Here is a 26,380-nt window from a genome sequence, read left to right as displayed (position 1 = left end):
CTTCCAGTTGGCTTTGTGCTTCTGGTTGAGAATTTGAGCTCTCAGCTTTCTGCTCTGACTGCCATGTCTACCAATTGCTGTTATGCCTCCCTTCCATGATGGGGCTCTGGAGGCAGGAACTGAAGCAGAAGCCACAGAAGAACTCTGCTTACTGGCTTGCTTCTCATGGCTTGCTTAGCCTGCTTTCTTGCAGCACTCAGGATCACCAGTCCAGGAGTGGCAGTATCCACAGTAAACTGGGCCCACCTCCATTAATCATCAATCAAACAAATATACTATGGGCTTTCCCATAAATGCTTTCTCAGCTGAGGTTCCCTCAATATCTCTAGCTTCTGTCACATTGACATAAAGCTAGCAAACACAACAGCATAAATGTAAGTCCGGGATTCAGGACACTGATGACACACCGAAGGAGGTGTTCATTGTGCAATAGGGATATAGACAGACAGACAGAGACAGACAGCAAGGCAGACTGGGCAGCCCTACTGACAGGAAACATGCACAGGAAACAGCAGAGGAAAAAAAAAAATAATGCTAACTTTAATGAGAGGCTGGAGGTGGCTCCTTCCTGCAGGAGGTAAGGCTGGAATTGTGCTCTGAGGAATGGACATGAAAATGTCCTACAGATGGAGCAGCATTTAAAGGGGCCAAACCAACAAAACACAACAGTATGAAGCTGTAGCAATGTGCATGCTTCCTGGCAGGTGAATGTCAGCACAAGACTAGTGGAGAGGGGAAGGACAAGGAATTTTGGGGCTGGGAAAACACTCTGTGTGATACTGTCATGGTGGATACATGCCATTATCCATGACTGTAGACTGCACAGCAGCAGGAGTGAGCCCTGGTATAAATGGCCACCTTTGGGTAACTGGTAAGTCACTGCAGAGTGATCAGTTGTGGCAGATGTACCACTCTGGTAGGGATACCAGGAGAGGCTTTGTATGTGTGCAGGCATGGAGATCAATATTTTTTCCCGTCAGTTTTTCTGTAAACCTAAAACTGCTATAGTAAAACAAACACAAACAAAAAAAGAGTCCTGGATATCAAAGGGAACAAAATCACAAAATTAGCCTGGTATTTGAGTATCGACAGTGCATCCCTTCCAGAGAGCAGAGTCACTGCTGTTACGGATTGGGGTGAGGAGAAACCTGTAGGTGTGTATCAGCCATGGGGTTCCCTATTGGGTTTGCACAGGAGGTGGCGCCTCCTTCTGCAGGAAGAGGAGGTGACCCAGCAGAGCAGGCAGGATGCAATTACTTTGTTGGAAGAAGACCAGGTCCCTATGGCTTCTGCCACCACCTTTGGCAAGTGTTCTAGGATTCTGAAGGCCCAGACAAAGATTTTTTTTTCCTCTATGCCGTGGGAAGCACAGACTTCTAGTCTTTCCTCAAGGGTGTAGTCATCACCCCTTATGCAGGAGACAGACAGTGTGTGTGATTTCCGAGGACATTTTGTGTTATTGTCTCTGGGAGAAACATACAGGGTCATGAACATGCTATTTCCTTTCTCTATTCCCATGTTACCCACAGGGGTTATGTCACTTCTGGCTGTAGCTGTAACTGTTCTTGGAGTGCAGAACTGTTGGCCTGTCATCAGGAGACCTAACCGGGCTATGTGCTTGGCCTGCCTCCAACTGACTGAAGCCAGTTTTCCCCTAGACCTCCAGAAGTGGCAGCTCCTGGTTTACTGGGATGTTCCCAGGTGATACACAGATCACTGGCCAGTTTGTCTGTAAGACATCCTGACATTACTATATCCTTGGTGAGTTCCTCCCTTGTGACAAGAGAATAACAGACAAACATAGCCCATAGAGAAAGGAACACTTTGAGCAGAGGCATTAGATGCCTATTGAATCCCAGGAAAGCTGGAAAATCAAACTTGTAAGATACCTAGACAAGAAGAATGGTTCAAGTGATGTCAAAGGGCTGGTCCCAGCAGAAGCCACAGTTGTGCCTGTCCAACACAGACAGGGTAGCTGCTGATGGTGGTGGTAGTGGCGGTGGTGATGGTGGTGCTGGTGGTGGTGGTGCTGGTGGTGGTGGTGATGATGGTGGTGGTGGTAGTGGTGGTGATGGTGGTGGTGGTAGTGGTGGTGATGGTGGTAGTCATTGTGGTGTTTGGTGGCAGAGCTCAGAATTAGTGCAGAACACACCCAGACACCAGACACCCACATTCTCAGCACGAAAGAGATTTATTACCCCAGAGGGACAAACAGTGGAGATGTAGGGGGTGTCTCTGGATCAGGCAGCAGATGTTTCTACAGGAGTGTTTTGGAGAAAATGGGAAGTATGTGCCAGGGTGACTTAGTATATCCCGTCTGCACACGTTAGCCAGTATAGCCAAATAATGACATTTGACTGCCGAAACTTGATGTTTTCATAGTTGAAACTTGGAATTTTAATCAGGTATGAGGAAAAGGCCAAATAAGGAAATAGACCATGGGAGCTAGCTTTCTAAATGTAACCTAATAGTTTAGGTTACAGAGGGAAGGAGAGATGGCAAGACTTGCCAGTGCCATGTTAGCCATGCTCAGGCCTGTTAGAGAGCCCTTCATTGGTGGTAATGGTGATGATTGTGGTAGTGATGGTGGTGGTGGTGATGGTGGTGGCGGAGGCCCTGCTGCTGCTGCTTAGAAGCACATTGGTGACTCCCCTGAAATGGGACATAATAGTACTATTTTGGCCACCAGCTCCATAAAGAAACTCACTGCTCTTTTCATTTAATATCAAATGGTGTGTGCACTGATGCAACCAGCCCTCCCATTCATGGAAGCTCCTACCTGTTCCATATTGATCACTAGTAAAGGTCATTCATAACTCCAAGTCCTTTTAGTTTCTATGCTGGGTAGAGATTTCGTTTACCAGACTAAATAAAGGAGGGAATTTGAATAAAGGGCCAACAACAAGAATGGCAACAAAAAGACCCACTGACTCAGCTCCATCACAGCATGGTACTCATGTGACTTGGTACTAGAGCAGCACAAGAGGTGGCCCCTCAGTCACATGAAGGCTGAGCTTCACTAGGGTCAGGCAAATGCCATTTTCTAACTGTTCTAGCATGAGATGAGCACAAGACCTGCTGTCTTTTGTCTTTAGGATCTCTGTTTCTAACCTCTGTGAACAAGTGGTTATAAAAGAATAATCTTACGTTCTCAGTTAGCTTCATGTGCGCCTACTAAGAACAGAAAATAAGAAACTAAAGCAAAAAGGGGGAAGGGATGAGGAAGGAAGGGAAGGGAAAGGAAGGGAAGGGTTGGGGGAAGAGAAAGAAGGGGAAGGGGAAGAGGAAAGGGGAAGAAGGAAGGGGAGGGAACCAAAGGGAAGGAATGGACAATTGGGTAGCGCATCATCATCTACTGATAACTCTTAAGGCATCTTCTTATTGGTTTCACTGTTAATCTGGTCGATGATCCTGGATGCCTCCTACATGTTTCTCACTTACCTTGATTCTTGGGCATGTAGTAGATGGTGATTCCAGGCAACCCATGACAAGCTCTCCTAGATAGCTCTGCTAGGGCAGGTCTTACCAGATCTTACCAGAAAATCTGTTGTAATTTCACTCACAATTGATTTAATGATAACTGTTTTTTCCTGTTGAATACCCACCACAATTTAGAGAGGGGGAAGTCACTTCCCTTTATGAAAACAAACCTCACAGCACAGTAGATGCTTCAATGTATTTTCTCTTTCATAGTGGAGTAATTCAAACTCTCTTTTTAAGTTTTATGTGAAGGGGTGTTTTGCCTGCATGTATGTGTGTCTGTTTTTGTGTGTCTGGTGCCTGTGAAGGCCAGAAGAAGGTATCAGATTCCTTGGAACTGGAGTTAACCGATGGGTGTGATCTGCCATGTGGGTGCTGGGAATGGAACCTGGGTCCTCTGGAAGAGCAGCCAGTACCCTTTAACCTCCGTGCCACCTCTCAAGCCCCAGACTCTTAAAATTTTCCATTGATAAACTAAGAAAGTAGTGCATTGGCAAATCTGCTGTAGGCTGCAAGGTGCCTCTGAGCCAGGAGCTGGAGATACTTTGTTTCAAAAACCAAAACACTATGGCACCAGCCAGTGCAAGTAGAGGATAGTTAGGGTGGATGGGATCTTTGAAAGGACCCAGTAAATCACATCCCTTCCTTGTTGCTCCCAGTATGAACTAGTAAGTATTGTGGAATATTAGTTGAAGATGTGTTACATTTGTTTATGCCATGGAATGTTTAATGACGCAAAGTTGTGCTGCATTCTTTTATGTTGCATTTGTTTAACTGTGAAACTGTGTTATTTTGCCTGTATAAAACACCTGATTGGCCTAATAAATGGCTGAATGGCCAATAGCTAGGCGTGAGAGAGAAATAGGTGGGGCTGGCAAGCAGAGAGAATAAATAGGAGGAGAAATCTGGGAAGAGAGGAGCAAGGAGCCAAAGAAGAAGGTGAGGAGGGCATCAGAGACTAGCCACCCAGCCACACACCAAGCCACAGAGTAAGAGAAGTAAAGAAAGGTATATAGAATAGAGAAAGATAAAAGCCCAGAGACAAAAGGTAGCTGCCATAATTTCAATTAAGAAAAGCTTGATAGAAACAAGTCAAGCTAAGGTTGGACATTCATAAGTAAGAATAAGACTCTGTGTGTTTATTTGGGATCTTATGGCAGCTGTGTGGTTGGCTCCTAAAGATCAAAAGGTAAGGAGTAAACAAACAAACAAACAACAACAAAACCCCAGCTATAAATAAGGTTAGACAAAACACCTACATACCTAAAATAATAAGCAAGGAAACAAATAAACATTAAAAAAAAAATTGAAGCATGTGGTTCCAACTACCACCAAAGGCTGTGTGCAGATGCCGAGGGTCTAGTCAACCTCTTCAGATCATGTGGCTTTCTGAGGGTTATGATTCATGAGAGACCATGTACATCTGAGTGACCTGCATTGCCACCTAGGGCCATGCTGACACATGCCCCCCGGGGGGGTTGCTGCTGAGGACCACGGCTGGGACCATGGTCCTACCAAAGCTGGGGTTGGTGTTGATGTCTGTGGCCACCAAAGGCTGTTCTTATGCCTGAGATCTTAGCCTCTACCTATGGCTATGTTGATATCTAAGGGCTGTGCTGCTGCTGGGGCCATGCCAAACTGTGTGGCCTGCATTGCCTCCTGGGGCTATGGTGTTGTCAAGGGCAATGTCCGGATCCATGGTCCTACTGTCCCCCATGGGACAGCTGGCTCCACACTCGGGAGAGATGGCCCTAACCCTCACCATGGCATGGGCATAGAAGAGTTGGTTCTACCACTCACCTGAGGGGGGTGGTTTCAATGGTGCTGACAGATCAAATCAGCTACCACCCAGACCCACATCCAGGGCTTTGAGTTAGCCCACCCCAACATCTATCCCATCCATGACCTGCCAGAGTGTGTGAAGGGAATGGTCCTTCAGAACAGTAGCTGCAGGGTCTCCATGACTCAGGGCCACAGCAGGATATCCGAGAGGAGTTTTGGTGAGGGTCCAGTATTGATGGTGTACCAGAAGCCAGAGGTCTTGAACCAGACCAGCAACTCATTGCAATGAACATTTGCAGGTAAAGCTGAGTGGACAAAAGGGTATACATACTGCATGACAGACTGCAGTTCCCATTGTCACTAAGACAAATGAAGAGGTTTTGGAGAAGCAAGAAAGATGGAGGATGGAAGTGTTTTTATTTGTTTCTTTGTTTTTATTTTCATTTTTAGTTAATATTTTAAATTTTTGTCAGAGGAGGGACATTGTAGAGGTGAGGGGCTGATATGGAAGGACTGGGAAATAAATGATATGGTGCCTAATTTAAAATTCCCAAAGAATCAATAAAAGTTATATTACTACAAATTGAAGAGAGAGAATGTATTCTCTCAATATTTGGTGAATATGGTTTATCTGTGAACAGATGGGCTTCGTAATATAACCCCAGACTTGTGTAGTCAGGCCTTCCTTTGGGCCATCAGTTCACAATAAAACAACACAGAGACTTATTAATTATGAAAGCTTGCTCTTAGCTTAGGCTTGCTTTTAACTAGCTCTTATAATTTAAATCAACCCATATTTTAAAATCTACATTTTCACGCGCTCGTTACCTCATCTCCATTTTGCCCATCCTACTTCCTCTGCATCTGGCTGGAGACTCCGCCTTTCTTCTTCCCAGAATTTTCTGTCCAGAAGTTACTGCTATACCTCCCTCCAGCCTAGTGGCTATTGAGCTTTTAATTACACCAGTCACAGTGACATATCTCTCAGCAGAGTTAAGATATCTTCTTGGGTGAATCCTGTTCCTAAACTGAAGAGAAGAGCCTGAGTTAGTTCCAGTTAGGGTCAGTGTAAGACCGTGGTGGCCACATGTGCTGTGGTGAGCCGGGCATCTTGAATCACTGTGGGAAATGAGTATCTGTTTTATCAGAAGGCTCATGTGCCCTATCTACAATACAATGTTTGGCAAATATTGGTTGCCTTCATCTAGTAGGATTGCTGGGTAACTCTGCTGTTACCTCTCCTCAGTAGGTTTCCCTTCTTCCTTTCACACTTCAACAAGAGAAAATGACCCTTCTTCCACTTGGGTGTGGTCTGGGTGACTTCCCTCTGTTGGGGCTGCTTGTGGATTGCTCTGGCCTTTGGGTCAAAGCTTCCGCGTGTTTGGCCAACACAGATGCAAATAGCATCATCCATGGTAGTTGACACACTGCAGAGGGCAAGGTAAATCTCCCTTCATCTTTCTCCTTTTTCTCTCATGTGTCCTTAGGTACTGAAATTTTACCTTTAATAACTACCAAGGCAAGATATAATGGATAGTGACATTTTAGCCACATTTACATGTTCCCACCCCAGGACCAGTAAACTGTGTATATAAGAACAGAGAACTACTACCTTTCCAATTTCCCCTTCTTCCTCCCTCCCTCTCCTCCCTTCTTGTCTTCCCTCCCTCCTCTTCTTCTCTTTTATTTCTAGTATTCCCTCCCTTTCTCCCTCCCTCCCTCCTTTTGTTTACCTCTTTTTCTTTACTTCTCTCCCTTCTCCTTCTAGCTCCCTCTCTGTCTTATAGTTCCTCCCTTCCCCATCCTGCCTCCTTCCTTCTCCATCCTCCTTCCTTCCCCTCTCTCCTTCTGCCAGGTCTTCCACAACTAGAACAGCCCAGTACGGACTGTTCGCTCCAATAGCCATTTATTTCCAAAGGTTAGCAAGACACTAACTTTTTAAAGTGTAATTAAAGTCTTTCTGGAGGCCCAGCTGTCCTATCCCCTGCCTGAGTGTGCCCCATTACCACTCCTGCTCCTCCACTGGCCTTTGTTTTCTCTTTCTGCCCTCTACGGAAACCCCAGCCTGGGTCACTGGGACTCCAGCAGGTGACCTGGGAGTTTGGGTACCTTGTCTAGAGCCTCAGGCCACTAGCAGGCCTGAGTGTGCTTTGCAAGTACATAAGTCATCTTCTTCAGAGGAGACAGCCAGCCACACTGAGAATTTCTAGCTTCATCCCTCAGAAGTGGTGATCTGCTCTCAGGACACAGCCAAGGTCAAAGAAAAAAAGGAAGAAGCACAAAAGCAGTGGGTGGGGCTTAGAAGGAAGCCCTCACCGTGCTGCTGCTCTGGACGATTCACAAGGAAAGAAGTGCCAAACCTGAAGGCCCACACTTCCCTACTGAGCAAAAAAGAGACCATAATCAGGGTGCTGCCTTGTATACGCAGGAAGTAAAGGAAAAGGAAGCTGAGATGGGGACCTTTGAAAGATCTGTGTTTGATGTCCCAGCACAGAGAAGCAGTGTTTGAGAAGGCCAATCCGCCAGCTGGTGGTCCTCTGCAAGGGGAGGGTGATGGCTGCACTTGAAGTGAAATGGTCAGGATGAAGAAAGGACTCTTCTGCATTTTTCTTTATAAACACTTAGAGCGGGACCTTCCATAATACAAGTGTGCAGCATGGACTTGACAGTTTACAACAACATTGCTTAGGCTATACATCAGCAAGGAGAATATCTATCTATTCTGCTAGAACACGGTGCAGATTCAAATGTCACGGTTGTCAGCGGCAACGCTGCTCTCCGATATGTTTGTAGCGAAACCATTATGGCAACCAAACTACCAGCTTACCATACTACTTTTGACAGAAAAAGCAAGGATGTTTCATCCTACTGTAAAGGAAATACCGATGGAAGATAGCCACCAAACTTTATAAAGAAGCAAACACACATGCAATCAGTAAATGGAGTAAGATTTCCGATAAGTTCTGCCCTGGTGGTCCAGGTCCTATGTCCTTCAAAAGAGGATGATTGTAACTTTGATGCCCACTTGGAGGAGATGTACCAATAGTAAAGGCGGTACAGAAATAATGCAGAAAATATGTAGTAACAGCTATGAAAGCTTGACAGTTGTACGTTAGTATTTCAAAAATAAGATAAAATAACTAAATCCCACAAATATCAAGCAGGGAAAAAATCCAATGCTGAAAAAATTGTCTGAAGAAGATGAGAATTTTTTTTTTTTAATGTAAAAGAACACGTGTAGCTATTTCCTCTGAATTGAAACATTCCCTTCTGGGAGGAGGAGGAAGGCTTCGAAGACTCCAAGTAATTGAAATCTGTCAGGATGTTGGGGACACTTGAAGGCACAGGAAGCTCCTGAAAGTTACAAGATTCACAAAGCTTCTCCATAGGGTTATAGGAGCATCTGCAATTGGAAGAGCATCCTTCAGGTTGCTCCAGGGATACAGCTTGAGTTGTCAGCCATGCTGGGCTGAATTTTTTGGTGATGTAGGTGCTTCTGAGTAATTCATGGTCCGAAAAGTAATCCCTTACCTATATTCCTGTAAAAAAGCATCAGGGAACATGCTGGTTAACTAGGCCAGACATGTATGGAACTGTTTCTTTGATCTGTTGTTGCCCTCTCTTGGGAGAACATGTTTATTTCCCTAGGAAGTATCAGGCAACAAATGCATTGAAAAAAACAAATAACCTTCTACTGTGTACTTTAGAGCAAGGAAACGATAAAAATAAATGAAAAGAGCTCATACATATATATATATACTTTGAACTAAGGAAGAAACGAGTGTCAGTGAGTGTGAAAATGGGCAATATTGTTGGCACATAAATTTAAAGCCCGGCGATTTCGAAATGGATATTGGGATTAATGTGCTTTTACAAACTAAGCAGCTTAATTAAGAGACATTCCAACTGCTTTGATAATGTCATCAGAATTAAAGTCTGCAACCTTGTATTTCCAGAAGGACAGGGCAAGATAGCTCTAAGAAAGTAGAACACTTTTAGCAGCCATCCAGAGAGAATAAGATACATGAATGATCATGTGAGGGGCACCAAGGCCACAGATAGTTTAGCAGAGACCCAAAACTCATGGAGGTGCCGATAGTTCACAAGAGAAAAAGCCAGCCCCTTGGTGTCCATGTGTTGGAAACCTATATGAGTTTGGGACCCAGCAGAATTTTATTTCTAAGGAAAAGAAATGTGGTGGCGCCAATTTCAAATCCATTGTATTTGGTAGAAAACCTGAAAGTCTCTGGGCAGGGCTTGTTTTATTATTTCCCTTTGGGTTCCAACATTTGGATGCCATTCCTGTTCAACCACTAAACTGTTCAGTTGGCTGGCACATGTTTAGGTCACAATACTGTATTGTTCATGATGGGAAACAACAGAAATTCTACAACCTATTGAAAAGCCCGTGGGGATCTCTTTTCCATGACTTTTGTTGACTCAATAAATCTATTAAAGTGGTCTTCCTGGCATGGAATAAGTTAATAGTATTATTATTTATGAATGTAAATTTTTTTTTGGTCACAGATGAGTTTCAATTAGCCTCCAGAGACAAAAATAGTGCCATTTCATGTACCAAAAAAACTTTTTATGGCAAAAACTCAGTGTACTTACTTGACCAACCCATGACATGTGTCAGGCTGAATGTAACTCCTATCTATCTATCTATCTATCTATCTATCTATCTATCTATACATGGTCCATTTGTATATTTGAACTTGGGGTGTATGTGGTCTCCATGGAGAGTTTTCTACATGATCTTGCTAATGTGTGTTTAGAATGTCTCTGCCAATGGTATTCAAAAGCCTTCTTTAAGGTTCTAGAGTGTCTGATGCTTTGTGGCTATTTGTTATGATGTCGAAACTACTAGTTATAAGTAGACCTCTTAGGAGAAATCTTGGCAAAAAAACATAAAAAGAAAATAAAACCCAAACTTTAGCAAGATAGTGCCTACTATCTTTCCACTGGGAGAAATTATCCTTGGTTCAATTGTATAACCATGGTGACATATTTGAATTTCAACAAAGCCCAACTACACCACAAAGGAGGGCTCAGCCCATCTAGCTCCTATTCCTAGCATTTTTGTTGCAATACCTTTGAATAAAATCTCCAATGTCCTGGCTAAAAACACACACTAAAAATACTTCCAAGGCAGACAAAACAATCTGGATAGTGTATGTCAGAATTCTAAGAAATCACATAAAGACTAGAAGAAAAGCAGGTACTATTACAAAGGAGTAAAAAATCAAATGAAAAAATAATCAGTGAATGAACAGAAATATCTGCAAGCTTTCTAAAATAACATTCTGTAAATAAAAACAAGCAAGGGATTATGTTCACAGCAATTGGACATGTGGTAAGCCTCCTGAGGTCTGAAATAAGTAAACTGTATGCGCACATTCTTCTCTGAGCTGTTCCCTTCCTACTGCTCATGAGGCTCATGTCCTTCTTAGTAGAACTGTAGACACCAGGAGATGGATTTTGAGTTTTGCAAGAGTTTTTGTAGTCAACATCAGCTGGATACAAGAGCTAATTTTTGTCCAACAGTGTTTTGTAGTATTTTGTAACAATATCTGTAGAAGGAGCTGAAGACCAAGTCCTCTATCCTAACCAGATGACAAGAGTGAGGGAAACAAGACTGGGTAGGAAACGCATAATGGCCTTGTCACTTCTGCCAAAATACCACATCTAGACAGACAACCATTGGTACATAAGTGATGTGATTTTCCCTATGGACAGCACCAGGGAAATAGCTTTATTCTGTATGTGGCATGGGGCACAGGGTTTAAGGACAGAGTTTGAGGCTCGGGCCTCTCAATTCCCTTCTGCAGCATCCCAAATGCTATTGCCAGCTCTTAGCAGTTTCAGAGAGCTGATGAGAACCAGGAGGAAACAAACAGAAAGACAAATGAAAGAAAAAAAAAACACAACAAAAACAAAACAAAACCAAAAAACCTAACTAAACCATCCAAACAGCCAACCAACCAAAGAAGCAACCAAACAAAAACCCTGCCAGTGTTGTGAGCTTAGAGTGTCCAAGAGCCTCATATAGGGTTGGCCCAGAAGAACCAAAAGGAGAGGAGGGTTTTTCCAAATTGAAAATGTTGTGATTGTATGGTGCAATGCGTCCAGGAAGGGACAAGGATTGGAGGATTGGTGATGTCCTGAACCTGAGTACAAATCATTTCTCATCAGCAAAGTGAAAGCAGTAAGTCAGGTACTGCTTTCATTAAAGGAAAGTCTTAAATCTTCACACCCAAGGTGCTAGTTGAAAAAACACTGAGAACTTGGTAGACTCTGCACTGATCTTCAGAAAAACTTTATCTTCTAAACCCCCTCCCCAGCCAAGGTGGGCTTCCCTATTTCCATTTTAGTGAAGTTGAGCAGTTTGCATGAGGTCACTCAGCTGTTTAGTAGTAGGGGCAGGATATGCTCAGATAGTATGTCCCTAGACTCCACCAAAAGGCCCTTCTACAGTTGAAGTATGTTCTTGTAGAGTCAATGCCTGGAGCTTAACATGTGACGTGGTCTGAGGTAGACTGTGGTGATATCTGCTGTTCAACGAAGGCAGTTGTCTGTTCATTGTTGTTGTCCAGTGGAGAGCCAAAACAAATGCCCAGAATACAGATATTGCTTCAACTTGGGGCTCACATCTCATTGATGTGTTATTTAATACATCTCTACATAGTCATGGAAAATATTTCTTAAGTTCCCTGAATTCCTCAACTAATTAAATGTTCCAAATATTTTCTGAGCATGATTCCTGGTAGTCTAGAAACAGGCTGGTCAGTGTGGGCAGGAAGCAGAAGGTGAAGTGTCTACCTTGCTAGTGAACCCTGTAATGGACAATGCCATCAGGGTACCAGTACCCAGCCTTTGCTACACACTTGCCTATTCTTCCATCAGGAAAAGCCACTCCTGCCTATTTCAGGAAAGTGGGTAAATCTTCAGCTTCCCACTTACTCACCACCCTTCTTTGCCAACCACATTCTCATTTAGAGGAGAGTTGTGTTCATATTCTAATTTAGGACTTAACAAGTATCACACAAACATTTAATTCACTTTAATGTCATTACACATCTGAGGAGGGCAATTTATAGAAACGGGAGGGGGGATGATAGTCCCCTTGCCAGCAATTAGATGAACATAACAACCTGTCGTGGCATCTCCTTTTGGACTTGGGACTTTCTGTGCAAGTCTACAAACTAAACCAGACAAGTAAGTTCCTGGATTGTCAGAGGGGTCCAGCTGCCCCTCCTCAAAGCTCTCTCATTCAGCACAGTAATTCGTGAAATGGGCAAAGAGTCCCCTTTGGTTCTCAGATAACCAACCTCTCCTATGATACTTCTAGGAAAAAATGGTATTTTCATTTGTCATTGATATATTCACTGATACTATATCAGTATCAATAACTTTTCAGAAGGCCTTCCTGAGGATATGAGGAGACAGGCATACAGGTTAAATTGTATGCTAACTGCCCTCATTGTAGTCAGAGGGAATGACTTGCTTTGTATTTCTTTAGCTTTTCCCAGACACTTTATGCACTAACTACTTTTCATCCCCAGTTTTTCAATAACTGACACAAGGTAGCCAGTTCTTCAAAAAGATTGCGTCTGGTATCTTGTGACAGAGAGGTTCAGCTTCATTTGGAAATTTTCTTCAAGCTGATCAGTTGATGAATAACCTGGGAGCTGTTTCCATCATTAAGCACAGGGCTGAGAGTTAATTACATCAGAATTCTAATCTTGGCTCTGACCCTCATTAGCAGCATCATTTTGTGCAAGTCCCCTGGCCCCTCTTGGTATCTGTTTTATATCAGTAAAATGAAGAATATGAATGCAATTGGCCTCTCTGTGCTCTGAGATTCTTTGCCTTCAGAGATACTAGGAGCAATGAACAGGAAGCAGATTTCCTATATTGTCTCCAAGTGCTGTGTACATTTGCCAAAAACAACCTAGGCAATGTAGACAAGCCACACAGACTGGTGGTAAGCACCTATTTTCATCTATTTATGCCATTAAATGATAGTGTAATCCCTCACTGACAGAGTCATCTTCTCTAGCATTAGAAAAGATTTAGATCATCCCATGAGAGGCATGGCCAGATGAGACCTCAGTGCATCAGAGGGCCCTACCAAGGATGAGGCATATCCACTTTGGAGGATGCTGGTGTGGTTCATTTATATAGATGTAGCCTCCAGTCTTCATGCATTTTTTTGCTACCTAACTGCTGGCTCCCTTAGAAGTAAGCAAGCAAAAGAGGAGGGTCCTATTGACCTTTTAGAAAGGGATCTTTCATTCCGATTATCTCCTATTATATGGTGATACAGCCAACACTCATGATGACCTCAGCACTAACTCAACATGTATTTAGAGAAATGCCCATTCCACAGTGGAGAAGGAGATATACTAAAGCTTGACTGAAGCTTACCACACATGAGGGATGGTGGGTACTTTTTTGTTAGTTTTCCCTCCTTTTGTTGGTGGGCATGAAGGATGCAGTCGACGATCCTATTGCCTCTTGAAAACCAATGCCATCTCTCCCTCCCCCAACCTATTATTTTTGCCACTGCTAATGTGTGAAGAGTGCTGAATGTCAGATCCCCACTAGACCAGTAATACATGAAAGATGTCAGCATGATCTTCTTGGGAAGTAATTACAATTATGCTAGTGACTCAGATCAGAATTGGGCTGTGGTAATAAAACCATTCAGGGGATGTTGAATGCACAAATAGGCTCCAGCTTCCAGTGTGGGATCTTCATAGATCACCTGGAAAGTCTGTGTGTACATTCCCCTTGCCAGGAGTCCACAAATGTTATCAGATTTCTACACAGGTGCTTATGACTGGAGAAAAGTTAAAAGCCATGGACATAGCATCCCTTTCTGGGTATCTGTCTTCTGAATCCAGGACACTGCCTCTAACTTTGCCTATACCTCTTATTCCTTTGCTCTTCCCAGAAAAAACAAGTGAGTCAGACCAAGATCCGGGTCATCTCAACTATTTTGTTCATCTTGGCTGGCTGCATCGTATTTGTGACGATCCCTGCTGTCATTTTTAAATACATCGAGGGGTGGACAGCCTTGGAGTCCATTTACTTTGTGGTGGTCACTCTGACTACAGTAGGCTTTGGTGATTTCGTGGCAGGTAAGCAACCATCATTCCCAGTCACTTGAGCCTTGGTGGGGAAAACAATCTCTTGGGTGTCTTTTCAAAACCATGATGTTAGGGGTTGGAGATTTAGCTTATTTCTAACATGCTTGGTCAGCAATCCCAAGGTCTTTGGTCTGGGTCTTCGGAGCTTTGAGAAGAAAGAATCAAAATCATGGTAATAGGTATTTTTTAGAGGAGACAAATAAAAATAGCTTAATGTTGGTCAATTCAGTGTGATATAAGTAGCATCAAGTTATTTATTTACAGTTTTCCTGCCTGAGAAGAAAGCCAGGCCCTTCCTCCTTAGGATGCTGACTTAACATTGTTATCACTGTATGGATTGTGTAAGGGTGAAGCAAATTTCTCATTGAATGTTTGACTTCTCAACCGCATTAAGGTTTCTAGAGTAACTTGATAATTAGTAACTTGATAAAGAGCATAATTAGCCACAGGCAAATATCAGACTTGGGAGCAATTAGCATAGAGGTTGGTCTTCAGGGAAATCTCCTAACACTGAGGTGACAGTCACTGTCTCTGTTGCCCAACCACAGTGGTCTGGATGGAGTCCTAGGGCTCAGGAAAGAAACTGAGCCACAAGGAGCAACTTTCAGCCTCTTAAGTCTACAAGCCCATTCAGGCCATCCCATAGTGTCATCTATAGAAGACTGTCCCTGGGGAAGTCAGATGATGTTCCAGTCTAAAATGAATACCTGTGAGAGCAGAGGAGAAAGAGATGCTACACATCATTTTTAAATGCTTCACAGGGTCATTTCGCAAGGGGCAGTGTTTTGGTGATGGCCGTACTAGCATCACTGACCTAAGGACTAAGGATAGTTTGCACACTTGGTGACAGACCCTGCTGTCCAACCAATAGCTCTGTTCAGTGTTAAGCAGGACAAAGGACAGAACTCTGGCTGTGAGAACTGGCCAAGTGTGCTAAGTGTTTATGCTTTTTATCCCCTCTCCCCAGACAGTTGATTGAGAGAAAGCATTCCCGAAATTGGAGTGGCCTGTGGGCTTAGGGAAAAGCTCAAAGCCCCTTCATGCTTTTTATTTATTATTATGAGCCATTGTGGACTAAGCTCTTGGTACATGTTGGCCCTTTATCATTCATTACTTCAAAGAGGGTGATCTATACTGTCCTCAGACCTGTGCTGTTTGGGTGGGTCTTCCTTGCTTGATTACAGAACTGTAGTTCCTTTTCTCAGAGGCCTCCACAGATTAGGGTCTCTTAGTGTGCATAATGCTGACTGCAATGGACCAGGTTCTTGTTTTGTTTATACATGTGTATATATGTGCATCTGTGTGAGCATATGCACATGTGTGAGGGTGTAAGTATAAGTATTGAGTGTCTTTTGCTGGCCTTCTCTCTGCTTGTTCTTTTGAGGAAGGGTCTTTCCCTCAACATGGGGCTCATATTTTCTTGCTTGGATCAGTAATCATCAAAACCCAGTACTTTTTCTGTCTCTCTCTTGCTTGGAGCTGGGATAACAGGCCTGTGTGGGATGTCCAGCTTAGTAGGCAGGTGCTGGAATCCAAACTCTGGTTCTCATGATTGTGCAAGCAAGTATGCTGTTTCTCTAGCCCCTAAACCAATCTCTCCCAAAAGTCCTGTTTCCAGAGCTCACATGGATTAACTTGTGGAAAATGCACTCAGTAGGAGTTTGTCAGTGCATTTATTATTAAGAGTGCTCTTGGTACCTCCAGAGGATTGGTTTTGGGAACCCTGTAGATATTAAAATCAACAGATGCTCAAGCCCCTCATAGGAAAAAAAAAAAAAAAACCAATGTAACTTTTACACACAATTTATGCATATCCTCCTGTGCATGTTAAACCATCTGTATGTAGATGAATTATAATAATGCAATGTAAATGATATGCAAATAGCCATCATACTGTATTGTTTAGGGAGTGCTGAAAATAAAAAGTCATGCACATATCTAATACTGACATAAAAGTTTGGATATTTTTGGTCCATCCCTGGTTGGTTGAATCCACCCAGACAACTTGTAGATATGGGGAGGGGGACAATACTCTGACAGGAAGGGTTGCTGGACTATTCAAATAATGTACACGACCAAGAGTTGATGGCCACTGTGATCTTATTAGATAGCAGCTCTGCTAGAAATGCAACTGGATTGTGAGCCTAGCCTTTAACAGCCCAGCCATCTCTCTAGCCAAAAAGGACTTTGAGAGCACATTCCCCCATGGAGGGACACTCCCTTAACCTAGAGACAGGAGAGACGGCCTAGTCCCTACTCCAATGACAGATTTAGATGACCCCTCCTGGAAGGCATAGCTCTACATGTGGAGTGGGGGCAGGGATGGGAGGGGAGGGTGGTCAGGGGGCATGGGAGGGTGAGGGATGGAGGGAAGGAGGGAGGGACAGGGAACTGGGACCCATATGTAAAATAAAAAATAATAATAAAAAGAAATGCAACCGGGACTGGGAAGGTGAGCCACTCAGAACTGATTGTTGCTTCATTTTGCAGCTGGCCCACTTTGGGACAGCCTAATGACACGGCATTATTTCACAACCATGAGTGGGAGTGCACACAGAGCTTGCAGTTCTGGCCATGGCTAATGAAAGGCTACACAGAAGCATGTGCTCTGTATTGTTGGCTAGCACATGCCCCAGTGATAGGCTTGGCTGGGTTCTAGCAACTTGCAAAGGTAAATATTTACTTAGGCCAAAGGGGAAGCAACACTTAAGTGAGCGTAGCCCACAAAGATGACCCCCAATACTGAAGAAGGCTGGCTACAGGGGAGAAAACAGAGACAACTAGGCCAAAGCAAAGAGAGACCTGACACCTCAGAACAGTCTGCCAGGGCTTGGCATTCCCCTTTTACTTATTTTTTTTAAATCATGTTTTTGCTGTACATATGAATGTGCACCATGCATGTGTCTGGGGCCCTTGGAAGCCAGAAAAGGAGGCATTGGAACCCCCAGAATATGACTTACAGATGGTCATCAGCCACTTTGTGGATCTTCTGCAAGAGCAGTAAGTGCTCTTAACCCCTGAGTCATATCTCCAGTCCTATTCCTGTTACAGTAGAATTCATGGGCTTTGCGGAAGAGTAGGTTTGAATTTATTAATTCAACCTGGTGGGTGTTCACCAGAGTTTTCAAGGTATTCTCGCCACAATAGAGTCAGCAAAGCTTCAGGGATGCCAGATGTGGTGACACTCATGACCCAGTGGGAAAGGCTAGAAATCTTTCATCACCCAGTATCCTGACTGCTAGTGCATTATCCATCTGAGATATCTTGGAGGCATCCTGCTTGCTCTCTGAGTGAGTGCTCTCCTCAACATTGCTAGCAGGTAGGTCAGAATCAGTAGGCTAATTATTTGGAATAAATGATCGTTTCTCTCCATGGAATAGCTAGTCAATACCTTTAGGTTACTGGCCAATTTGGTCTAATGGATTTTTTCCCCCATAATCTTTATTTATAAGATGATGGGATTGAACTAGTTGGTCTCACAGGTACTGTGAGGTGGTATTTCTAATTGCCTGGCCTAATTGACCCCAGGATGAACATTATGTAAACACCATCCCTTTCTTAGCATCAAACCTCTATTTCATGCATCAAAGTCTCAGTAATGTTGTTAAACCCAATTTTATTTCTGCATACTCACTCATTTGGAATGGTTTTTTTTCTCTACTTTCTTTTCCTCTTTCTTCTCCTTTCCTCACTCTTCCCCTCCCCATCTTCCCCTTCTTTGCCTCCATCCTTTCCTTCTACCCTCCCCTCCTGGCCTCTCCCTCTTTCCTGTTCTCTCCCCTTCTTGAACGTCCTACTCCTTCCCAGTCTGTACTCCTTTTGCCTAGCTCCCCCTCTCCTTTTCAGAGTCAAGTTCTCATCATGTAGCTCTGGCTCACCTGGTCCTCACTGTATTTCCGAGGCTGGCCTTGAACTCACAGTGCATCCTCCTATCTTTGCTTCTTGAGTGATAGTGTACTACCATGTTGAACCCTCCCAGTATTGAGTCTGTGTTAAGGTGAATTCAGAGAAGTTTGGGAAAAACAAAAGGACAGGTAGACTGACCTCTGAGATACTTTTCCTGTGAAATCAGTTATTTGTCAGTGAGAGTAGATAACTCAGGTTGGCCACTGACATTTTTATATTACAGAATTGAGGTTTTATCTTTAATGGTTAAGAATCAAAGATATTAAACTACAAGCAAGATTCTAGCTTTTGTTGTTTTGTTTCCTGCAAACCTAATAGCCTATAAATGGGCTATGGAATGATATTTTCTTCCATGGACTGGAATGAGCTCTGTAAATACCAACTACTGACAATATTAAAAGTACCATTTGGTTGTTTTCAGGGGGAAATGCTGGCATCAATTACCGAGAGTGGTATAAGCCACTGGTGTGGTTTTGGATCCTTGTTGGCCTTGCCTACTTTGCAGCTGTCCTCAGTATGATTGGAGACTGGCTTCGAGTTTTATCCAAAAAGACAAAAGAGGAGGTAAAGGACTCCTTTCTGACCCCAAGAATGTCCCTGACATCCCATTAGCCCTTGTTGAGAAATGCCTGTTTCTGAATCCATGAAGGGATTATATGGTTCCTTTTTCTATCTATTTAGAAACAAAGTTAAGTCGATAGTAGCTATTTCTAGATCCTTTAGTAAATAACTGTTTTAAAAATATAAGGGAAAAAATAGAAATGCTAGGAGAGGGTGGCTGCTTGCTACAGAAAGAATATAGTTTCCTGTGTTAGCAAACACATGGGAGGCTCTGTGGACTTGTCGGGAGCCTGGGGAAGCTGGCCTGTCCTCCAGGTCTCAGATGGTACATTGACACTAGGTGAAGGTCAATGAACAGTGGCCAGCCACGGTGCCATATTCCCCACGTCTCCTCATAGTCAGATCCTCAGCTTTTATTCCTGTTGGCACACAACTACAGTCTTCACTCCTTCTAGAAGTTTATATGAAACTCTGTACCACTGATTACCTTCCTAACGCTGTGACCCTTTAATACAGTTCCTCATGTTTTGGGGACCCCCCACACCATAAAATTATTTAATTGCTACTTCTTTTTTTGTTTGTTTTTCAAGACAGGGTTTCTCTATGTAGCTTTGTAGACCAGGCTGGCTTAGAACTCACAGAGATCCACCTGCCTCTGCCTCCCGAGTGCTGGGAATAAAGGTGTGCACCATCACCACCCTGCTAATTGCTGCTTCTAAGGAAGTATTTTAGGTGGGCTTTGGTGGGAAATGCCCTTTTCCTATACCTTAACCAGGGAAATATGGCCATTAAATCCCTTGGAGGGGCCTCCTCAGTCAGGTCATGTCCCTTAGCACATAGCATGACTTCAATTGAGGGTGACTAACCATCCATCACAGTTTGCCCACAGCATTTAGGGGATTTCCTGGGGGCACAGTACCACCAGGAATCGAACCCCAGCACATTGTACATGCTAGGAAGGTGCTCTACCATTGAGTTCTACAACCAATGTTTGGCATTCAGGAAGCTGGGACAGGTTGGTCGTACAACCAATGTTTGGCATTCAGGAAGCTGGGACAGGTTGGTCGTCTTATCCAGACAGAAGTATTGGGAAGGCAGGAAATATCAAAGATCTGCTGAGCACTGACTGTATTGGCCAAGATTGAGTTGGGTGTGGTCTTTGAGGTTATGATAGAAGATCCATGAAACGGATACATTAAAAAAAATTGGACCATACAATTGGACACACACACACACACACACACACACACACACACACACACACACACACACACAGAGAGAGAGAGAGAGAGAGAGAGAGAGAGAGAGAGAGAGAGAGAGAGAGAGAGAGAAACTAAAACTAAACTCCTGATTTCTTCTCCAGATGCTATCCGATTCTATTCAGTCACAATTTCCCAACCTCAAGTGCTTCCAAGCTCTCCCTACTCCATTAGTTAGTCAATAGCCAGTTTGACACGGGTGATTAATTGGATGGCAGGAAGTATCCAAGAAGACAGATGTAGTGCTTTCTCTCTTTCCCTACAAGACCATCATTCCTCGGTCTTCCTCAGAGACAGCCTCACTCCTGGGATACGTGAGGGCTGTGGGATTCTGAGAAGTGTGAAGGAAGAGGGATTTCTTAGTTTGTTTTTGCACTTCTGTCCTGTCCAGGTTGGTGAGATCAAAGCCCATGCAGCTGAATGGAAAGCTAATGTCACCGCAGAGTTCCGGGAGACAAGAAGGCGGCTCAGCGTTGAGATCCATGACAAACTACAGCGAGCAGCCACCATCCGCAGTATGGAGCGTCGGAGGCTGGGCTTGGACCAGAGGGCCCACTCACTGGATATGCTATCCCCAGAGAAGCGATCTGTCTTTGCAGCCTTGGATACAGGCCGTTTCAAGGCCTCATCCCAGGAAAGCATCAACAACCGACCCAACAACCTGCGCCTTAAGGGGTCAGAACAGCTCAATAAACATGGGCAAGGCGCTTCTGAGGACAACATCATCAACAAGTTTGGGTCCACCTCCAAACTCACCAAGAGGAAAAACAAAGATCTCAAAAAGACCTTACCCGAGGATGTTCAGAAAATTTACAAAACCTTCCGGAATTACTCTCTGGATGAAGAGAAGAAAGAGGAAGAGACAGAAAAGATGTGTAACTCAGACAACTCCAGCACAGCCATGCTGACGGAATGTATACAGCAGCAAGCTGAGATGGAGAATGGAATGATACCCACGGACACCAAAGACCAGGGGCTGGAGAACAACTCATTACTTGAAGACAGAAACTAAATGTTAAAGACACTGGAGTTGGACTAAGTGTTGTCTTGTTTTTGTTGTTTTGTTTTTTCTTTTTCTTTTCTTTAAAAAAAATATTCACACTGAGACACGTGCCTTAAATAGACTTGTTAGTCCAAAATTACATAACATTGAAGAATATATTTCACCGTGCCATACACGACTGAAGGCTTGCTCTGCCAAGAGGGATCAGACAGGAGCTTCATTTCAGATAGTGGTGGCAAGACACACTGGGAGTGCTTGCCTACATAGCAAATGTTGGCTGTCCCCTTGAGGGAAGTCCCAGTGGCAATGCCCTCGCCCTCAGACAACACCACTCTGATGTGTCACATAGATAGACAAGGGCAGCTATTCCTTAGACTAGCCTCTGAGAGGACAGGTTTGTCTTTTGAATGGAGTCTCCATTCCTGAACCTCTACCTTTAGTGATAGGTCATACACAAAAAGGGTCAGCTGTTTGCAGGCGACCTGGTACCTTTAGCTAGGGTTTGAGTGGACATTTTGCTATGTCCTCAGCTTGAATTTTGGCAGGGCACAGTGCAAAACAGCTACTCCAGAAGAATGTCCTTGGGACCCAAAAGTACCTGGAGTTTGTTGGAAGCTGATCAGAGCACACATTTTATAGGGTGCAATTGCTTTTCTCATTAAAAAAAAAAATCACAGACACATCCCACTGTGGATATCTCCTTAACCAATGATAGAAGCCCACTGAACTTAGTCTTTTTTGTAGGATGGGTAGTCCATGTAGGCTTCAAGCGTTGGTGGTGAAAACACCACTTTAGCCACTACCTTGTTGGAAGGCAAATCATGCATTTTCTTCAGTGGGTGTGAAGGTAAAAATAAACTGATTTTGGAACATTCATACTCACTTTTCTACAGGAACTTTAATTATAACTTGTTTTGATAGGAGGGAGGAAATACCATAACCATTGCCTTTGCATGATGCCAGTGGCTTGCTGTTCTGTCTAGCTGATCCCATTTTTTTTTTATTTTAAATAAAAATAAGAATAGACACCTTGTGCTTATGAGATACACCAAGGAGGACCATGGCATCTTTCCATCTCAGGGCTTTTTGTCCTTTTGGGTGTCTTAGAGTAGACATAGCTATGAGACTCAACCTTGCAATTTCCATACAAAAGGAAAATGAATATGTCACTCAGCTCTTGTATATTAAGATGGAATGGTTTAAGTTGTTTGCAGCTTAAGTGCCATTAATCCCATTTTAAAATACTGAAAAGGAGTATTTATACGATTGCATTTCATTCTTGTGTTTTGTTGTGCCCTTATCAATTTCATTTTATGCCTATGTTCTTTATGCCTTTATTTATGGGGCATAGCCCTCTCTCACCTGTTCATCTCACCCCTGCTATACAGTCAAAAGGTAACTCCCCTATCTTTGTTTCTAGGCAAACAGTGATCAACATGTGATATCAATGATTGTTTATCAGGTTACAATGTCCAGGGAAGGAACATTGTAGGGAAGGTCCAAAGGTAAATTTTGGCAGGATGGTTTTTAAAGGATTTTTATCAGAAAGGGGAAATGCATCTTACCTGTGTATGCTTCAGCTTTAATCAGATTTGGCTAACATGTTGGTTTAGCTAGCTAGTGACCTGGGCCCCTGCACTTAAACATTTGGATTCTGTAATATGAGAAAATTGCTGGCTCTGGGTCTTCTCGACTGACTCAGTAACACCTTTAACTGATTTCATGGACTTTTCTGTAATATTCACAGAGCATATTTAACAAAAGATCATAGCACAAGCAGAGACTTTCAGAAGCTATCTTCCATTTTCTAACTCTGAGTGGAAAATTACGCCCATTGCCTCCTTGAACACTAATACCATGGAAGACCCATCACCAATGCCTAGTTCCCCAAAATGCACTGCTTATAGCTGTCCCCTTAGTGGAGCCCAGAAGCCCCTGTTTCCCAGATCCCAAATCTTCAGGGTCTTGTTAGAGATCTGAGAAGTCAAATAAGAATCATTATGGTGAGGCCTTCTCTGTCAAGGGTTTGTCTGGCATAACTCCTTTGGAACAGAATACTGGTGTAGACTCTGGAAAATGATACTTAGGCAGGTGTGGATGCTGGGCTTTCATTATGGCAAGGGTCCAGACTGACTCATTGTGTTAAAGATGAGTGGGGTTTCTCTTGTTCTGACAAGTTTCCCAACAACACTGCATGTGCATCTCATTCATTCCAGTCTCCACTGTATGGTACCGTGGTATGTCTTCATGGTTGTGTTAAAGCTGAAGGCACTGGATCTGTATCTGGTGAAAAAGCATCCTGTCATTGGTCCTGTGCCTTTCATGGGCTCAGCACTGGGTGGTATGTCCTACGGGGCTCACTGAAACCTCGCCATGTCCCATGGGAAGCATTCTCATGTCCTTTGTAGACAGACAAGGATGCAGAGACTCAGGGAGGCTAAATAACTTGCCAGGAGCTCACAGCAAGAAGGTAGTGAAGCTGCAGTATCTACATCATGTGCCCTTGTGAATGAGAGTACGTACCTGTGTGCAGTTGTGTGTGTTACAGTGTGTGCATGCACACACCTTATAAGTTTCATGAGCACAGTTGACAGAGGTGAGAAGACAGGCATTTATACCCCTATGAAGGCATGAAGTTTTGGGGCTAAACCTGACCTAAAACGTTGCCTTTGAGACATACTGTATGCTCTTGGCTTGGGGATGCCATGGACAGCACCTTTTCTCTATTGCCACAAATGCCCCTCAAAAGCACTCATTTGCACTTTATTTGATTTTTTTTTTTGCAGGAACTCTTCATACAGCAGGAATTAGACAACTTAGAGGTCTGTGTTACATGATCAGCCAAATGGAACAGGTGCCCGAGTTGGTGGGTGCACAGATGTAATCGAGAGACTCAAACTACAGTAGTGCTGATAATCAAACATAACCTTGGATTAAGAGTATGTAACACATCTCCTGAGTGTTGGATACAGGTTTTAAATGATGTCAGAGAGGACCCTCTATGACAATAGTGTATGTGGACAAAGTGTTCTAAAAACCTTGAAGTACTCTCCAAAGGAGAAGCCGAAACGGGGCAAGAGATTTACTATCTCTTCATGTGTACATGCTAAGCCTGTATTGGTTGTTTGGATGTTACCCCTGTAAAGGTGGGGGCAAATAACGTGTGATAAGACAGCTGCTACGTGTTACATATAAACATCAGCCTAGCCTCTCATCAGTGCTCCCTGTCCCTCTTAAACCCAGAATAAATGAATGGATGTTACACTTGGGAAGGGCACGTGTTCAGTGTCTTCAGTGGACAGTTTTGTGCTTCATTTGGCAGGCTGGGTTCATAACTGTTCTCTCTTCTGGAGGTTTACTGGCGAGAGCCAAAGGACAGCTTGGAGAGACTCGATTATATGCCCAGTCCTAACTCAGTATGATTCACTCTGGCAGTTTGTCAGTTTTGGTATAGGGCTGTCTAGTGTGTATGTGCGGCATGTGTGTGTGAAAGGGAGGTTACTGGCCTACAATTCAGGTATCTGGGACTACTGTTTGTGTTCTCCCACATTATAGCCTAGGCTCATGAGCATGCGGCTTCCTTGTACCTCAACTGCACACCAAGATTATTACTAAACCTGTTCTCAGTTGTACAGTGCTCTGAGAGAACATTTCTCATTCCATGAGTTAATTCAATCAGAAAATTATCAAGTTGGATTTCTGAGAGTTGACTAATGGCCCTACTCCCATTCTTGGTTTGTTTCTTGCATGGTGATGGAGACCAGAGATATTTAAGAGACTGGTGTCCAAATTAGGATCACATCCCATATAGGCTCTACCACTGATCTAGTCTAGCACTCCTTCACCTGGCAGGTCACAGGATGAAGGTTTTTTTTGGGGGTGAGGTGGGGTAGGGTGGGGCAGGGCAATGGTGTTAAGACTAGTCAAAGAATTGTGAGCCATTCCTATTTGCACTCTGATGTCCTAAAGTTCCCTTTGAGTTGTGAATTCAAGTCCTTCCCTCTCCCCACTTCCAGTACATAAAGGCACACATGCATGTAGGAAATGACTGTCTGGGTTCCATGGGGACAACTTCATGTGGAATGTTCTAGTTGTGAGAACCTTAACAAACAACCCCTCTCCCCATGTCATTTCCTGGGGGATATCAAAGCTGCTTATCTATTTGTATGCTTGGTTTGGGGGACTAGTGAAAATGTGTGCCAGGGTTCCGATTGAGGCAGTCATGGTTCACTGGACTGGGGAAGAATGTGAGCTATCCAGTGCAGATTGGTTTCTGCATCAGTGCAAAGACCCCAAAAGGAAATGAAGCAAAGCAAACTTGCAGAGCCTCTCTGTAAAAGAAAATGAGCCCTGCTGTCTTCTGTGGGTTGGCCTTCTGCATTTTGCCAACGCTTCCCATCTGGCAGCCTCTCTCACCATTAGGATACATCTGTGTGCAAAGACAGAGGCTGAGTGGACATGGGAAGGCTCTCCTGGCACGACATACGAACTAGTTAATCATAGCCTCAAAAAGACACACAAAGTCACTTTCATTTGGCGCTGCAGTGTGTGTGTGTGTGTGTGTGTGTGTGTGTGTGTGTGTGTGTGTGTGTGCAGCAGCCACATGGCTTTGGTAAAGTCCTGCATCCTGCCCTTGTGCAGTAGCCATGTTGCTCCTCATTACCCTCTTCCATGCTCCATGTGCTTCTTGGTCCTTCCATGTCTATAGATCATACAACACTAGTTTAGTGGTACAGAGAGGTGAGAGGTGTTTTGACTTACTGGATGGAATCATCATTTTCACAGATGCCTGAGACTGGGGACCCCCTTATGTTCTCTGTCCTTAAGTGAAAACAGTTTCCTATGCGTTAAAAGAAACCCCTTGGAGAAGACTTCCAGTCCATCAACTCCGTAGACTTGTGCCACAGAGACTGCTGCATGGCCTGTCCCATGTGGCTAGGGTTCTAGTTGGAAGGGGGAAGCTGCAGTCATGCCTAGAAGTGATATGCAAACCATCCTATATACTAACCTTTTCATCCCTTTTCTGCCCCAGAGCTGCAGGCAAGGGACCCAGTTATGTCAGATGATAAGCCCATGTGTGGAAATGTTTTATCTATTTTTCTCTTTGTAGGATTTTATGGTGCTTTTTTTAAAAAAAGGCATTTTACAGTTAATGATGTGTTGGGGGCATTTAATATTGTTATTAGGAGGAGAAGTGGGAATTTGCTTGTAACATTTCAATAAGCTGTGCTGCT

General features: G+C 43.7%; 1 protein-coding gene across 1 annotated transcript in view; it reads left to right on the top strand.

Annotated features, from left to right (window-relative positions):
- Kcnk10 (potassium two pore domain channel subfamily K member 10) overlaps positions 1–23,922 on the top strand; it is a 126,065-nt gene extending 102,143 nt beyond the window's left edge. The window contains exons 5-7 of the mRNA XM_051196156.1: positions 14,222–14,408; positions 18,745–18,887; positions 20,535–23,922. Of these exons, the coding sequence (XP_051052113.1) occupies positions 14,222–14,408; positions 18,745–18,887; positions 20,535–21,155 (951 nt within the window). The 3' untranslated portion in view covers positions 21,156–23,922. The remainder of the gene's footprint in view (positions 1–14,221; positions 14,409–18,744; positions 18,888–20,534) is intronic.
- Positions 23,923–26,380: the final 2,458 nt, after the last annotated feature.

The sequence above is a fragment of the Phodopus roborovskii genome, unplaced genomic scaffold (assembly GCF_943737965.1).
Source record: "Phodopus roborovskii unplaced genomic scaffold, PHOROB, whole genome shotgun sequence".
In the NCBI taxonomy this organism is placed as follows: Eukaryota; Metazoa; Chordata; class Mammalia; order Rodentia; family Cricetidae; genus Phodopus; species Phodopus roborovskii.
Note: the sequence above shows the minus strand (reverse complement) of the source record. Positions and strands in the feature narration are given on the sequence as shown.